This window comes from Amblyomma mixtum, chromosome 3 (assembly GCF_055824585.1).
Source record: "Amblyomma mixtum isolate Tamu chromosome 3, ASM5582458v1, whole genome shotgun sequence".
Classification (NCBI taxonomy): Eukaryota; Metazoa; Arthropoda; class Arachnida; order Ixodida; family Ixodidae; genus Amblyomma; species Amblyomma mixtum.
The window spans coordinates 291,417,470-291,435,374 of NC_143014.1; the positions used below are offsets into that span (position 1 = coordinate 291,417,470).

At 45.8% G+C, this 17,905-nt stretch overlaps 1 protein-coding gene across 2 annotated transcripts in view; it reads right to left on the reverse strand.

Moving 5' to 3' along the window:
* crb (cell polarity complex component crumbs) overlaps positions 1-17,905 on the reverse strand; it is a 206,270-nt gene that overhangs the window by 64,024 nt on the left and 124,341 nt on the right. For both annotated transcript variants that reach the window (XM_089583659.1, XM_089583658.1), the window contains 5 exons: positions 16,200-16,422; positions 13,211-13,337; positions 11,166-11,322; positions 7,302-7,638; positions 108-381 (listed from right to left, as the gene is read on the reverse strand). In XM_089583659.1, coding sequence (XP_089439785.1) covers positions 108-381; positions 7,302-7,638; positions 11,166-11,322; positions 13,211-13,337; positions 16,200-16,422 — 1,118 coding nt within the window. The remainder of the gene's footprint in view (positions 1-107; positions 382-7,301; positions 7,639-11,165; positions 11,323-13,210; positions 13,338-16,199; positions 16,423-17,905) is intronic.

Sequence of the window (17,905 nt, forward strand, 5' to 3'; positions counted from 1 at the left end):
CACTCCTGATAACACTAGGACTGTAGCCGTTTGTCAGCAACGACAAGCATTTGAAGGCTATTTAAACAAGGACTGTCCCTTCCATACACAACAGAGAAAATGCTCACCTCAATGTGGCAGTGTGTGCCAGTGAATCCCGGCCGGCAGAAGCACTCGTACCGGCCCAGATGGTTGCGGCAAAAAGAATCGTGTTCGCAGAGATGCACGGCGCACTCGTCCACGTCTTCTGCACAGCGTGCCCCCTGAAAGCCACGGGGGCACTCACACTGGAAACCGCCGCTCCCATCATCAGTTTCTCGACAGGTGGCACCCGGCACGCATGGGTTTGGACTGCAGCGCTGTGGCCGCAGGGCAAAGCTTCCACATTGTGGCTCTGTACATCTGGGCATAAAAGTGAAGCATTTGAAATAAGCCACTGACAGGGCACTTGTAAGGCATGATGCTTATGGCTAGGGCAAAATCGTGGTTTGAGCTAGTTGGTACATCTTCAATCACCTTTTGTGCCATGTGCAGTGGGAGTGGTCTATGACATACCTTTTAAATGCGGCAAGAATTACATTGGGCAAACCGGGAAACGCATAAATACACGCTTACGCCAGCATAAAACATCTTTGAATTGTGCTCCTTCATCAAATCTGCCCCTTCATTACAGAGATTGTCATCTGAACAAACCCGGTGTGTCCAAGGTGTCTAATAAAAAAGCATGCTTTCCACTACTAAACAGGGCTAAGATTAAATTTAGACACCAAGATCAGCTGACTAGGGAGTTGTGTGAAGCCTATCACATTCACAAAAACAGCAACACGTGTGTTGGCACACCTTCTGTAACCATACATGAGTGTGAAATTTTGTATCTAGATTCGTAACTTTCTTTTGCGTGCTTTTGTGGGAAGCACAGGTGCTTTGGGTTGTCAGTCGTGAGCATATAACCTGTGTTTTTTTCAAATAAACTTTCAGTTCTTAGTAGCGCTTGTCCCTGTCCTTCCTTCTCTGTCTTTGTTCCTCGTCGCAGCGCTGGTGAAGTTGTGATTATGGCTAGGGATTCCACTTCTCAGTTTGTTTTTTGAAAATTCAGCAGCCTTTTTAAATGCTCATCTTAGAATGCAATTTTCATTTCTTTTTTCGGTAAATATTATTTCTCATGGAAGGATTTGTTTGTTTTTTCGGTGATATATGTGGCACCCCTGTGCACTCAAAAGTTGCATATGGTTTATCCTGGCTTGTTTCTTAGCAAGAGCAGTTTATCTACAAGTAATTAACACATAAATGGCCGTACTTAGTGTGGTGATAGCAATATGAAATACTATTGCCATCAAAAAATAAACAAACAGTGTGGATTAAGTGGTCGGGCTGCGAGACAAAAACAAATAGAAGTTTGTTCCTAAAAATTTTGTTGCACAATACCCAAACATAAAAGAAAAAAAAAACAGGAGCAACATGCATGCACACTTTCCTCCACTTGCCTGCCCCAAGCAAGTGGAACCAGGCCCTCCTGTCCAGTCACCTTCGTGTTGGCATAGCTCTAGCTGGGTGTGATAAATGCAAGTGTATTTGTTGCTTGCAACACACTGCTCATTCCTTCAGTCAGAGAAGGAACTGTGAAAGCAGTAAATGATTCGCGAAAACAAACTTTCCGATTGGAAATAAAGAAAAATTGTACGTGGTTGAAATCCACAAGGAGCCAGTGGGCTTCCAATGACATAGTCCACGTGACAGCTCAGTGCTGCAAAGCCATTGCGGATGCCAGAACATAGTACTGTTTCACGACGCTTTTGCATGGTTTCGAGTTGATGGTGGCTTGTTACAGCTACACACTTTGCCAGTGTCTTTATTTGCCATGAAAAAATTCCCTAACCGAGTAATAGCTCTGATAAGATGACGACATACTATGAGTGGAAGGCGCTACGCCTGTAGACGAAGCTTGACTAGGTAGTGAAGCCTCTCGTACTGCATTCGGCATTTTCTAAAGTAGCAGCGCAATGCCTCAAGATGTACAACTGCGCTACTTAATCCAACGATCCCATTCTCTCACCATGCTCCTGGCTTCTGCACATTGTTAATTCCCTCTTGTGACCGATTCCAACTGGCACTCAATAGCCAGCAGGCTACGGCATACATCTGAGAGATACTAACCTTTCTCAGTTAAAACCAAATTTTTTAAAATTAATTCGGTGTGAGTTTATAGTTTATTTTTTTCTGATTTAAACCGAAAATTACAACCTCTATTTATGGCACACTTTAGATGCGACTGCTACACCACTCCTTAGAGCTGTGCACGGGCTCGGGCCGGCCCGAAAGCCCGTACCCGGCCCGGCCCGCGGGCCGGGCTCGGGCCTTGCGGAAGTCTATTCACCCGGGCCCGGGCCGGGCTCGGGCCACGTTATTTTTGTCTCGAACGGGCCGGCCGGGCTTCGCGATCGCGATTGCTCCTGTGTGGCTCCAGCCGCCCTACTGTCGCAAGGTTCGAAACTAATCTGCAGGAGCGCCGCACTTGCCTCAAGCCGTCATCAATGGATGATTTGTTGTTTTTAGATAATAACTTGGAGTGATAATTCTCTACATGCGCCGTGTTTGCATATACTCACCAATTTTCATCTAGACCATGACAGCCGAGCATTTTAAAAACATTGAAATAAACTGATTTTCCTTAAATAATCTCTTTCTGTTTCATCGTCACTTCAATTTCAGTTTTGCAAGTCGGGCCGGGCCTTAACTCGGGCCGGGCCCGGGCGGGCTTAGGTTTCTTCAGTGTCGGGCCGGGCCGGGCCTCCGTCAGTAGTGTAGGGCTCGGGCCGGGCGCGGGCTGAAATTTGCGGCCCGTGCACAGCTCTACCACTCCTTATTCATGTCTCACTGGCCAGTCAACTACAGTCGAACCTCGATGTAACGAACTTCAATGTAACGAAATTCGCGATGTAACGCATTTTTTTCATTTCCCAATCACTTCCCCATTGAAAACCATGTATTTTTTTTCGCGATTTAACGAAGTAATTTTGCTCCGCACTTTCGATGTAACGAAGTCCTTGCGCATCGCATGCATGTGCCAGGAGCTACCTTGACAATCGAATGAGAGCTAAAAGTTTAGCCGAGACGAAACGCAGTTTGTATTTGCCCTTTTACGCGCCAATTTTGCCGGCAGTGGGAATCTGCGAGAACGTACCGCCGCGCCATCTGTCGTGCGCATACAAAGCCCGCGGCATGGAAGTTTCAAGACGCGCCGCGCCATGACGCCACTGGCGAGCTGTAGACTCTGAACGTGAAAGCGCAAACCGGAATTTTCTTGCAACGTCCGTTCGTTTTTTTTTTTTTTTTTTGCGTGCGATGTCCTCGTAGACAACAACAAAAAAAAGTCTTCAGTGTTGACAAACTCGTGGAGCTAGTGTGGTCGTACCTTTAAAACGGGTGAGCGGTGAAAAAAAAAAACGTGCCCTGGCAGAGGAGGCGAGTGGCGAAGGGGGTAGAGGGGAGGCGTGGCGTGGGAGGCGCGCGCGGTGCATTCTGGGTGGGCGGCTTCGGCGCGCTCTCGGCGCGGCCCGCGCGAAATGCAGCCGGCTGCATTCCGCGCCGAGCGCCGTCAGAGCGCACCGGTAGCCGCCGAACACGCTGGCGATCGGGCGCCGCTGTTTCGCGGACGTGACGTCGCTGTGCCGCGCGCGCACGCGCGCTCGCGCTACGTCGGAGTATAACCGCGCCGCGAGCACAATCCCACCGCGCCGGCGTGAGCGATGCGAACATTTTTCTTTATTTTTCTCTGATGCGTCCCCGGCTGCAAATGTTCGATGCTGATGATGATGATACCAGTAGCGACATCTTGTGGCGGCTTTCAGTACTAGGCGCTGCGCTCGTTCTTTTGCTATGCGCACACGGAGAAAAATGATGCCGTCGCGGTGTTTGCTATCACTCATTATGCTCCTGATGTAGAAAAAAACATCCGGTGCCCTTGTTAGCGATACTATTACTCGATTTTCTTGCGTATTTCCTCAATAAGTGATTTACAAGTTCCCATCAACAAGCAGTGTTCCTGAACCAGTTATACTCTATTTTGACAGCTCAAACATGGGAACCTCGACGTAACGAAATTCGCGATGTAACGAAATTTTCGGCTGCAAGTAGGACTTCGTTATATCGAGGTTCAACTGTACTATGCCATTTCAACTGCACTTTTGAGACTGAATTAAAGATAAAAATAAAAGTGTGGCCATGCCAAAAAACAATGCTGAATAAAATGCTGCAATGTCAAATAGGCTTGAATCTAAACCAGAGGTTCTCAAACAGCGTTGTGCAAAACCCAAGGATTAGCAGAGTGCTTTTCGAGTTCCCTGAGCACCTCAATCCATGCATGCCTCAACTTCCACCTTCCCTTTCTTTCTTGCATGCCCATTAGGCAACCCCGCCTATACTTAAACACCATCACTACAACCTGATGTTAGGCAAGAGGGGCGAAAAAGCAGCAGTGTGCAAATATTCAAAATTGCGAAAAGTTTGCAAATAGTACTGACTATTCAATTCGCATCACACTATTGCTCTTCGAAGTATTTGGACTTCCTAAACATTCAGAAATTATGAAGTTCCCTGTTCATTTGAACTCGCAGTCAAACACTGCAGCATTTTCAAATGGAGCTCACTAGTTGCAGCATTATTTATTTTCACATACTGCAGCCTAGCATGAGGCCATGGCAAGAGGAGATAAAGAATGCAGGAACAGATAACAATCACCCAAGCAGGATAACTTAACTTGTTCTTTTCTCGTAGAATCAACTGCCAGCATGCGGTAAAAGCAAAGGCGGAGTAAAACCCCTGTCAAGCGGGCAAGTTAAGTGCACTTACAGAGAGTGTCACTCGCTGTAAGTACACTTTGCCCCATCTAGACGACGCAAGTAGAGTATCACTCGCGAAAGAGTGCGCTCCGCTAGGAGTGCGTACACGGACCACACTTGCGACTGTGGCACAAATGCATTATTTTGCACAGTTTGTTTTCATCCTGCACATTTTCACCAATTGGGACGTAAAAACTACACATTCTAAGCCACAGGTGATAACAAAAAGTCGACACCATAAATAAAGACCTTGGAGCTAACCCACACACCTGCATGGCACACAGTGCGCCCCACAAGCTCTCTTGCGGCGTAGTTTTGTTTTTGCACCTTCGGTTTGTAGCTATATTTGAGCTTGTCTGTCGACGAGCTAGATAGCATCAAGAATGCTACATTTGCTACGACATTACACAAGCAGTGCTTTGTCTTCAGGTGTGGCTAGGGAGCATTGAAGGGTTTGTCCTGGTCACGTGTAGCCCAAGCTACCGTTCTATTTTGTGAGCCCCCTTATTAACGCGAACGTATTACTAATCTCATTAAGAGAAAAGCTGGTGGTGTGTGTAAGTGTGTGGACACGCAGATCCAGCCATGGTAAGAAAAATAGGGTGACGTCATCAAGTGGCCGTAGAATGCACACAGCAAGCTGAGCACCACCATTTCAGACAATCATATGCATGTTGTTGCTGTCATATATACAACATGGTGTGTCCTGACCTTATGCCATGACCTACACCAAGCAGCCTTTCGCTCACCACACTAAGCCTGCACCAGATTCCAATGCAGCTCCTTCCTGCCTATCCCCACCCCAGCCCCCATTTGAGAAAACAGCAATGGCTGTGAATGCAAGTTTGGACAGTTTGCAATCGTGCATTCGTAGGAAGTGACCATATTAAGATGACAATGTGCAGATGAGCCAATCCAGAATAAGAGCTTTTGTTGCACCCTGGTGGTATCACGAATACACGAGCACACAACAAAGCCCCTGCTGTAGCTGTTAGCATGGTTGGGCAACTCGAAACCTGCCACAGTCATGCATGCATTAGGATATCCTCTTTCTAAACTTGAAAGAAGGCTAGATCTTTCATGCAGGTGTAGATTGTATAAGTAGGCATTTAAATAAACAAATGCAATTTTTTTCCTGCAAAACATGCTGAACACTGAAAACAGCGTGGAATCGCTAGGACCATGTCACAATGTATTATCGTGTAACACTTCCGTGTAATGATGTATTACCGACGTGACCAAGCCTATTCACCTGAGAAAAACACTTTGAAAACAGCTGCAAACCTGAAAAATAATAGTGAAGGTTGGCAGGGGGCCATATAATAAACTTTTGTGGCTCAATTACACAAATTAATGAAACCAAAATGGTGATTTCGCCAACAATAAAACCCACAGTCATAAAGAAAACATCACAGCACAAAAATACTAAGTAGCTCATATTTTGCACTCCCTGCTGCGCAAGCACATTACCATACTTGGAGGTGCACGCAAGGCAGGCTTGGGAAGATAAGTGTGGCTGCGCCACGGCATGCGGCTGCGAAAGGTGAGTAAGTGGTGTCAAAAAAAGTGATTCGTTTGTAAATTGCTTCTGGTAAGAGGCTCGCTCGCGGTGGTGGTTGCTTTCCCATATGAATGGCTGCGAGAGCAAACTTCCGGTAACCTCCGAAGCATGCATCGCGCCAGAATCGGAAACTGCCAAACCAATGCCTATTCAGTTTGCCGCTACTCAGCCAGGCTGCATGCGAGGGAGGGCGCCTTTTATCACCTTGTATCTCCATCTGCCCCTGACTGCTGGCTTTGCGAATGTATCGTTCCACATTTATTGCTTTGAGCCGCACACGCTCCATCATGCCATCACGCGGGGAACTACATAACGTGGGTCTCAGGCAAGAGCGGGCAGGGCGGCACGTGTCGACTTATATCTGGAGTCAACTTTTTCTTGGCCAGCAAGGAGTGCAAGTTGCGGGGTCGACTTATACGCAGCAATATACCGTACACATTGTGCGTTATAACCTTTGTAGAATTTCTTAAAACGTGTTCATGAACTCTTCATGTAATCTGCGCGCCTCCTTTTTGCAGCCTTAATTTTAGGAAAAAGGGTGCACAAATTATGTAAGTAAATATGGTAACTGTGCCTCTGCACAGTAGCGAAGATTTACTGCAGGCAAAGCCTGAAGCAGGCTATGGTTACATTGGCGCAAGAAGTATAATAGTGGTACACAAAGTCATCATGTCATAACCTAAACTCAACACCCACGTTAAGAATGACACCATGGCTGTGGTGCCCAAGTTTCTACAATTTTTATTCATAGCACCCCTTAATGTGCCTCAAAAAATTTCCTTTACGATGTGTCCAGTTTTTGCTTAGCTCCAGTTCAAGCTTCAAGCTTAGAATGAGTTTCCTACAGCTGCAAGTTACAATGCCTCTATCACAATACTAGTGCAACGAGCCCCAACTGAACTGCACGAGTGGCACACACCCACCTGCATTCGTATCCCCGCAGCCTGTCAATGCACTGCATTCCGCTGGGGCACTGGTGGCCAGCACATTCATCCACATTCTCTTCACAGCGGCTGCCCCTGAGCCCCAGTGGGCAGGCACACACGAAACCTTCAGCTCCCAGCTCACTTGGGCGGCAGGTGGCATTGTTTGCACATGGTTGTGCACTGCAGACATCCTTCGAAGGTGCAGCTGCAATCTGGCCTTTCACACAAGTCTCTCCCTTGCGCTGGCAGTCGCACTGCCAGCCTGGCTCCTGACACAACAGGGTCCCATTGATGCAATCAGCCGTGCAGATGTTCAGTCTTTCACACAGCTCACCTGGATGCACGCAGAGAAGTCAGAGCAATTGTGATGGTGGAACACTACTTTCCAGATGAGAAGCAGCTAAAACCTGCACTGATCAGCCCTAATTTCAAAGAGCCATCATCATCAGCCCGACTAAGCCCGCTGCAAGACAAAGGCCTCTCCCATATCTCTCCAATGAACCCTGTCCCTTGCCAGCTGCGGCCACCCTATCCCCACAAACTTCTTAATCTCATCTGCCCACCTAACTTTCTGCCACCCCCTTCTATGCTTGCCTTCCCTTAGAATCCAGTCTGTTACCCTTAAGGACCAGCGGTTATCTTACCTTCGCATTACATGCCCTGCCCAAGCATATTTCTTCCTCTTCATTTCGACTAGGATGTCAATAACCCATGTTTGATCCCTGACCCACTATGCCCTCTTCCTGTTTCTTAACATTACATATTTTTCTTTCCATAGCTCACTATGCTGCCCTTAACTTAAGTGTACCCCTTTTTGTTAGCCTCTACGTTTCTGCCCCATAGGTGAGTAGCGGTAAGACACAGCTGTTGTGTACTTTTCTCTTGAGGGATATTGGTAAACTGCCATTCAAGATCTGAGAGAACCTGACAAATGCGCTCCACTCCATTCTTATTCTTCTAGTTAATTCACTCTTGTGATTAGGATCTGCAGTCACTACCTGACCTAAGTAGAAGTATTTCCTTACCACTGCCAGCACCTCGCTACCAACTGCAAACTGCTGTTCCCTTCAGAGACTGTTGAACATTACTTTGGTTTTCTGCACATCAATTTTTAGAATCACAATACTGCTCTGCCTGTCTAACTCATTGATCATGCTTTGCAACTAATCCCCTGAGTGACTTAACAAGGCAATGTCATCAGCGAATAGCATACTAAAGTAATCTCCATTAACTCTTATCCCCAACTGTTCCCAATAAAGGTCTCTGAGTAGCATTGGCGAGATCGTGGCTTCCTGCTTGACACCCTTTCTTACTGAAATTTTATTGCTGACTTTATGGAGGACTATGGTAGCTGTGCATCCGCTATAGATCTCTTCCAGTATTTTTGTATAAGGCTCTTCCACACCCTGATTCCTCAAAGCCTTCATGACTGCTGAAGTTTCGACTGAGTCAAATGCTTTCTCATAATCAATGAAGGCTATATATAGGGGTTGGCTATTCTCTGTGTATTTCTCTATCACCTGACTGATGATGTGAATATGATCTACTGTCGAGTACGTTTACAAAAGCCTGCCTGATCATTTGGTTGATTGAAGTCTAGGGTAGTCCTGACTATTAGTGATTACCTTAGTACAGACCTTGTAGGCAATCGACAGTAAGCTGCTCGGTCTAATTTTTCAAGTCACTGACGTCTCCTTTCTTATAGATTAAGAGGTTAGCATTCTTGCTAGCTTCTGGTACACTCGGGGTCACAAGGCATTGCGTATACAGGGTGGCTAGTTTTTCTAGCACAATCTCCCTCCACCCTTCAACAGATCTGCTGTTACCTGATCCTCACCAGCTGCTTTCCCTCTTTTCACTACTCTTAAAGCTTTCTTTACTTCTTCTTTCATTACCAGCGGGATGTCCCAGTGTGTGCACTACTGCCTCTCTCATTAACTTTCTGATTACATTGGCTACTGTACAGATTTGTGTAGAACTCTCCGGCTCCTTTAACTATCTTAACCATATTGCTAATGGGATTGTCCTTTTTGTCTTTTAACAAATATATTTGGTTTTTGCCTAAGCCTAGTTTCCTCTTCACTGCTTTTAGACTACCTTCGTTCTTTAGTGCATGCCCGATTCTGTGCATATTAAACATCCTTATGTCGACTACCTTGCGCTTATCAACTCTGATAGCTCTACCAGTTCTATTCTGTCTATGGGGTTAGACGCCTTCATGCTTTGACATTTCTTAATCAGATCTTTCATTTCTTGAGACAGCTTGCCAGTATCCTGTCAAACCATCTTACCACCTACTCCTACAGCGCATTCCATAATAATAGCTGTGAGATTATCATTTACTGCTTAACCGTTAACGTCATCATCCTCAGTTAAAACCGAATATCTGTTCTGCAACGACATCCTGAACTCCTCTTCTTTCACTCTAGCCACTGACTCGTTAATGGGCTTCCACTTCACTGGTTTCTTCCATTTCCTCTTGGAGTCTAGGCTAATTCGAGACCTTATCATTCTGCAGTCACTACAACACACCCTTCCGAGGGCCTCCACATACTGCATGACGCCCTGGTGAGAGCGTAATATGAAGTCTCATTTTTGGTCTCATCAATGGGGCTCTTCCACGTCCATTTCCTGCTTTCTTGTTTGTGTAAGAAGGTAATCATAATTCCTAAAATATTTCTCTCTGTAAACTTTACTAATAACTCCGCCCTGTTATTCTTAGAGACTATGCCATAATCCCACACTGCCTAGTCTCCAGCATGCTTCTTCCCTACCTTGGCACTGAAGTCACCCATCAGTACAGTGTACTGTGTTTTTACTTTTTTACTTTGCTCATTGCCAATTCCATGTCCTCATAGAAACTTCCTATGACCTGGTCATCATAGCTAGGTGTAGGCGCGTAGGCGTGAGCCACCTTCAGTTTGTGCCACTTATTAAGCTTTATTACGATAGCTGCCACCCTCTCGTTAATACTGTAGAATTCCTCTATGTTGCCAGCTATATCCTGATTGATGACGAATCCCACACCTAGTTCTCATCTGTCTGCTAATCCATGATAGCATAGTCCATACCCGCCCTTTAGCACTGTGTACACTTCATCTGTCCTCCAAACCTCACTAAGCCCTAAGACCTCCCATTTATTACCCCCTAGTTCCTCCAACAGCACTGCTAGACTAGTCTCATTGGATAAGGTTCTAGCGTTAAACGTTGTCAGGTTTAGTTTCCAATGGCAGCCTGTCTGGAGCCAGAGATTCTTACCACCCTCCGCAGTATCACAGGTCTGACCGCCGCCTTGGTCAGCTGCTCCGCAGCCACTGGGGACTGAGGGCTGAGGATTAATTGCTTTCTTCATATAGGGCTTGTGGCCAAGTACTACACCAAGACGGCCAAATTCTGTTCCGTGGGGGAGTGTGTTGTCGGTTCTGGTCACAGAGACCAGGCCACACCCCAGGCCTGATTATCCAATTCCATTGACATGAGGAGTTTTCTCTTTAAAGCAGGTAAAGAACTGCGTGGCACTGGGATTCGAACCCCGGTCATCTTGCACACAAGGCGGATGCTCTACCTCTAAGCCATCGCTTCCCCTCCCAATGGGCCATGGCTGCAGCTATACTTCTTCACTGATGTATAACGTCATTAATTTATTGTATCTCAGTTTTACTGTAGTAAGCAAGCGGGGAAAGGTGTAAGCTATGCAAAAATGAAGAAAGAAAAATCCTGTTTCTGGGAATATTTACGGTCTGAAAGACCCAAGACCTGTCTCTTTAGGCAAAATCAGCTTCAGCTGCAAGTGGTGCTCCAAATTCTACAACCGAATGCCGTTTTTCAATCAACCACTTTGCTGCTTTCAATGCATCTTACCCGAGTATCCTGGCAGGCACTGGCAGCTGAACCGTCCACCTGCTGCCCCATGGCAAGTGCCATGCAGACAAGGATTGGTTCCACGGCAGGGGTCGTGTGGTTGGTCACATTGTTTTCCTGACCAGCCAGCCTCACATGTGCATACAAAGTCATTCACCTGAAAGCAGAAGTTTGGCAGAGGGCAAAATATTTCACTCAAATTAGTTTCATTCGCTTCTCTCTCTTTTCTTCTCTCCTCTATTACTATTTTCATTATTGTTACCAACAAATCACTTAAAGCAAAGCTATAAGTGAGAAGAGCATCAATAGAAGTTCAAATCGGTTACGGAAAAGTACAGTCAAACCTTGTTAATTCGGCCCCCATTAATTCGGAATTTCGGATAATTCGGCCTCCTGCTCCCTCCCGTCAAAAATGCACATAGTCAATGGCCCCACACACTCGATAATGCAGATAAAAATCGCACATGCACTGGTTAATGCGGACTGACGACATGCCATGGACGATGCTGAAGTCAGTTTTCGAGACAGGCATCACTACTGTCATCATCCAGAAACCAGTGCCGGGCCGGAAACCATCCTCTATTCCGAAATCAAAAACGTACGAGGGATAGCGCTGCTATAGAAAAACCTCGTTTTATTCAGCCCCCGTTAATTCAGAAATTCTGACTGCTGCCGAAGTACTGCCAAATGCCCATACAAGTCTAAGGCATCAGAAGCTTGTTTATTTGGACACCACGGGGCTCACATAGGTCCATTCGGACGGGCCCCTGAAGGAGCACTGCATAGAGATATGGCATGCTCGACAAGCAATCGTCCAGATATTCGTCCACAGGCGAGAATTGCATATTACATATTCTCCCGTGCTCCTCTGATGTACGCGCAAAGGCAGGCGTGTTGACAATCGCAGGTTCCTGTCGATAGGCCGAGAGAGACTAGTATCTGCATAGTTTCATTTTCAGAGTTTTGTCGCCACTCATCACCAGCCTGCAGTGACGGCGGCTATCAACTGTGCATATCAGTGAGCCAGCCAAGCTGCAACCGTTTGATACTATGCTTGCCCTGTTGGTGATCTTTTCTTGTTTGTTTTTCCAAGGCACCTTGCCGCTCCGGCACCAATGCACATTTCCCTCGGTTCCACCCGCATGGCATTCCCATTCTTTCAGCGCGCCGAAACTCCGCATTCGCTGTTTGTGTGGTGAAGCCTCCTCACATGCGACATTACACGCAAAGAAGCTCCAGAGCTACTGTTTTGAACATAGAAGCCGCGGAGAACCTCACCATTGTGGAGCAGTTCTGCTTCCACCATTCCCAATAGCGTCCATGAATTGAAACATTTGATGAAACTGTGAGAAATCGCTGTTGTCGGCAGTTTTCGTCTTAAAAGGAGACTATTGGCCAGGTTCCCAAAAAAATAAATTTCGCTTTCATGTGAACGGTTTTTGGCAGTTTTGGGGGACCATTCTATGGTTCGACAGTTGGATAATTTGTACATTTCTTCCACTCCCTTGAAGTCCAAATTAACGAGGTTTTACTGTACCACCATGCAGGTTTCTTTTCTGATAAATCTACACCCTGAAATGAAACCCTAGTTGATTCCTGCACAAATCTGCTACGTAGAAATTTTCTTGCTTTTGCAGAGGCATTGATGCACCGTGTTCATTCCTGTTTCAGCACAGGATGAGACATTCTATCAACTGCTCACCGAAATGCTCAAAAACCATGGAAACATTTTACAAACGTGCGGGAATATAGGGCAACGTTTGAACAGACACGTATGAAAAGTTGGGCTACTCAACTCAACAATCAATAACTAGATGCCTGTGAGCTTCAGTGCTACGAAATTTCGATCTGCCAGCACAAGTTCAACAAATAAATTCCTAGTTTTTAAGCCTGCTCAGCCATGAATGCTACAGCTTGAATGCAATGCTGTGTATATAAAAAAAAAATAACTGTCTGGAACCTGTAGGATTGGCCATGGAACTGACTCCAATCTGGCTGCTGCAACTTGCACCCTTCCCCATGCAATTTTGAAACACCCGACTAACCAGGCTATGGCAGGTTCCTCCATTGAGGCAGGGACTGTTGGCACAAAGGTCGTCCTTCCGCTCACACAGGTCACCCGAGTAGCCTGGCAGGCAGAGGCACACAGGTCCCCACTGGTCTGAGTGGCACCTGCAGATGCACAGCGAGAAAAAGCTGAAAACCTGCAGCTTGCTGCCGATGCGAGAGAGAGATGCGGACATCTCCATAAAAAAATATATGGCAATTACACATTCATGGTAATGTGGATGATGAGCGCTAGCCAGTTTTCTCTAGTGCTTTTGCGATTATTAATTTTGGAATTAATGCTCTTCTATAAAACACAAATTTGATCAATGGTTTGGTTCGATTTGGTTTACAGGGTTTAACGTCCCAAAGCGACTCAGGCTATGAGAGACGCCGTAGTGAAGGGCTCCGGAAATTTCGACCACCTGGAGTTCTTTAACGTGCACTGACATCGCACAGTACACGGGCCTCTAGAATTTCTCCTCCAAAGAAATTCCAGCCACCGCGGCCGGGATCGAACCCGTGTCTTTCGGGTCAGCAGCCGAGCACCATAGCCGCTGAGCCACCGCGGCGGCACACACGATTGAAGATGTACCAAGGCTTACGGCGCAGAATAGTGAAAATTCTTTATTCTCAATTTGCGGAATTTAAAATTTGCTGCCACAGAAAATTATGGGCCTTATCGATGCCTTTCATCACAGCTACTGACAATACAAAGGTACTATCGACTGGCTGTGCGCAGGAAATTTAAAGTTTTACTCCAGGCCTGCTTAAGGGGGGACGAGGGTCTTAAAAGTGACCTTTTTATTTGTGGCTAGAATCTCATGAAATTTTGCACACAGATGTGTTTTTCTCTTCTGATTTCAAAAATGTAGTCATAATTGAGCTGGTGGTCTTAGATCAAAAGTTATCTTATATTCCAGAGTAATTAGGTAATTTCTTATGCAGCTTTAGTGAACTTTCTCGTTGCATTTTGTTGCTTTTAATTACATGAACTGAGAGCCAGAGAATTCCCAGACCCGATGACATTCTTACTTGTTTTGTTTAGGCCATGTACAAATAGCAATTTACAATTAGCTTAACGAGTTGCAGTGTCAAATACTGCGACCTTTTACTCTTGACATAGTATATCAGGAGGACATGCCTTTAGAGAAAAACGAAGAATGTCATCGGGTATGGAAACTCTCTGGCTATCGATTCATGTAAATAAAAGCAACAAAATGCAATGAGAAAGTTCATTAAAGCTGCGTAAGAAATTACCTAACTACATTCTAGACTTTGTAAGATCTATGACCACCAGCTCAATTATGATTACATATTTGGAATCAGAAGAGAAAAATACATCTGTGTGCAAAATTTTATGAGATTCCAGCCATAAATAAAAACGTTAGTTTTAAGACCCTCATCCCCCCTTAAAGGGCAGCTCCAGGGTTTTTCAAAGTTAACATATTTTAATGAAACTTATACCGTAGCTTTTTCTCTTGTTCCTGATTATTTCCACCACGATTAACAGCCACATGACATTTCATTCTGGTACAAGCTGATTTTAAGGTTCACCGCTTCCGTGACCTCAGCTCATGATTTCTACAGGCAACACTGCATTTTAAACATCACAAACATTCCCCGCACAAAAATACCCGCTCCCCACTTCAGTACCAAAATTTTTAGGCTTGCATTATGTCATCTTCGACATTTTATGAAAGGACTAAACTTTTTGAGTCGCTACTTAAGCTATCATCGCATGTATGAGTGTTTGTCCAGCGATGTGCCTGATATCGTATTCACATCACAAAGCATTGTCCCTGGCCATGGCCTGAGTTAGTTTGCTGTTTTCAGTTTTAAAAAACTTTGTTGTAGTGGAGAGAGGGGAATCTACGGAATATGATGCGTTTATCAACTCGAAATGGTTCCAAAATGCCTGCAGCTGCTCTTCACACTTGAGTCAGAAAATGACGAGCACTGCAAGCACAGTCTACCATGCTTAGCACCTACTGACAGAGTAAACCTTTACTAGAAGGCCAGGTTTCAAGAAATAAATCTTAAATCTATTGGCCCATTCGCTTTTCCCGCTGATAGTACATCCACAGCAGAGTGGTCTGAGGTGCTGGCTTCAAAACAAAAGAGAAAAGTCTGAATCTCCCCAGTAGAACAAAAACTTTCTCTTCTCACCATGCACGCTAAGTACACCATGCACGCTAAGTATAGATACAGGCAGACATCTTTGACTGTTCGATGGGCTCACTTAAGGGGGGACATGGGTCTTAAAACATTTTTTTTATTTAGGGACCAAATGCAATGAAACTGCACAGACTTATTCAGTTTTTTCTGCTGATTTCAAATATGCAATTGGTTTATTTCTAGGCCAATTAGTTCCTGAGATTAATATATATCATGCCATTGTCTGCTGAAACAATAGAAAAAAAATGGGCCACCAGAAATTTAATTTTAATATGTGGGTAGATACTACAATGTGTGAGGAATGCAACGCTGGAAGCAGTTTTCAGTTTTTGTCCGTGTGAACAAATGGGCTCAAAGTTAGTTTCATGTGTGTCATGTGTTTTCTGGCACTGTATGTCTGGTTAACTCACTTGAAAACTAACTATTAAGCCCATTTGACCACATGGACAAAAAACTGAAAACTGCTTCCAGTGTTGCATTCCTCACACAGTGTAGTATCTACCCACATATTAAAATTAAATTTCTGGTGGCCCATTTTTTTTTCTATTGTTTCAGCAGACAATGGCATGATATATATTAATATCTCAGGAACTAATTGGCCTAGAAATAAACAAATTGCATATTTGAAATCAGCAGAAAAAATTGAATAAGTCTGTACAGTTTCATTACATTTGGTCTGTAAATAAAAAAAATGTTCTAAGACCCATGTCCCCCCTTAAGATGCTGCCCACACTAAGACAAATGGCACACACACACGCACATGCACCACACACACACATGCACACACAAAGTAAGTAGTGATGTCCTCACGTGGCTCCATTCTGGCAGGGGCTTAGCTCGCATGGGTCTGTGGTGATGGTAAGCTCGCAGTGCTTCCCCCGGAAGCCAGCCGCACACGAGCACTGATATGCGGCAGGCCCCCCCGTCAACACAGAGAAGCCCTGGCCAGAGTCATGACACAGGCCACCGTAGAGGCAAGGATTTGAAGGTGACGAGCAGTTGTATGACCGCACACAATGTCCCAACGCAGGATCTGCCAAGAGATTATTCATACACATCACTAGACAGCCATGCGATGGCAGCAATAACATCACGCAAAGTTTAGTAGACAAAGCCATATTCTGAAACAACCTGACTGCAGCACAGGACATTCAACACCACAGTAGCTCCAGTTCTGCTGGAGCATTTTACTGATGTGCAGAATTTAGTATGTCCGACTGCAGACACTAAGTTATGAGTTACGAGTTTCCACACCACAATGCATATACTATCACTGACACCAAGACGGCCAAGGCCAAAAGTGCCCTGGGTTTCACTGCGTACAAGCAACACATGTATCAGTGACTGCTGTAAGCATCAGGGCACTCGTTCAGCAAACAGAAGATTTCACAAGTACAAGTGGTGGATATTGCAATGGTCAGTGCATATACCGTATAAACGCGTGTAAGGGCCGCACTTTTTTTTCCGAGATTCGGGGGCCAATTTTCGGGTTGCGGCCCATACATGCGACGTACGCAAAAAAAAACTTTTTTTAAAAGCAAAAACACACCAATCAGGGAATGAGCAGCATTTATTCTACGTTCAATCATCACTCACGGAGTATTTCGACTCTGAGCTGGTGCTGTGCATGCTCTGGTGCACGCTCATCCCAAAGAAGCCGCGCAGCATGTCCGCTGTCAACGCGTAGCTGTTTCGCCGCATTTCCATCACATAGCAGAGCAGCTCTTCTTACAGTTCGGGAAACTTGCACGGTGCTTTTTGCAGCATGTGTTTCTCAATGCACCCTGTTGATAGCACGATCATCGGGCGCACTTCTCAGCCATGTCGAATTCCCTGTCCGCCGCACGCTTGCCGCGTTCGAGAGCTAACTCCCAGCCGTGTAGCTGATAACGTGCTTGCCCGTCGTGCTAAAACTACATTACTCGGTGGCAGCACGCGAAAGCCACTACGGAGAACGCGCTAATACGCCATAAAAAGCTGGAGCTGGCGATACTGATGCCGATGTAGATAGCGGAAAGACGCGGGGGGAGGGGGGGGGGAGAGGAATTGACGACGATGATGGCTGCGGCCTCGCGCGCCATCCATGGACGGTTTTTGGAAGCTCTTGTGCGCGTGCTTGGCCTCTACGATCAAGCGCTCCGCGATCGAGCGCGCCGTTGTTCGCAGCCGGAGCCGATCGCGGAGGCCGCGGCGCGTGCATTTAGAAGGCTATACCCGCCTGGGTCATGGAAAGTTCGGGTGCAGCCCTTACACGGATTTATTTTTTTTTTTTAATATTTCCTTCGGGAAAACGGGGTGCGGCCCATACACGGGTGCGGCCCTTACACGCGTTTATACGGTAGTTTGAGCACTATAAATTTGAGTACAGTCGACGACCGATTTTTCGGACTCTCTAGGGACCGCGAAAACGTCCGAAAAATCGGGCAGTCCGGAAAATCAAATTTCACCGAAAAAAATCACGAACTTATTACCACTATGCCGGAGAAAGCGGCCAATTGTATTGCACACATTCTAAA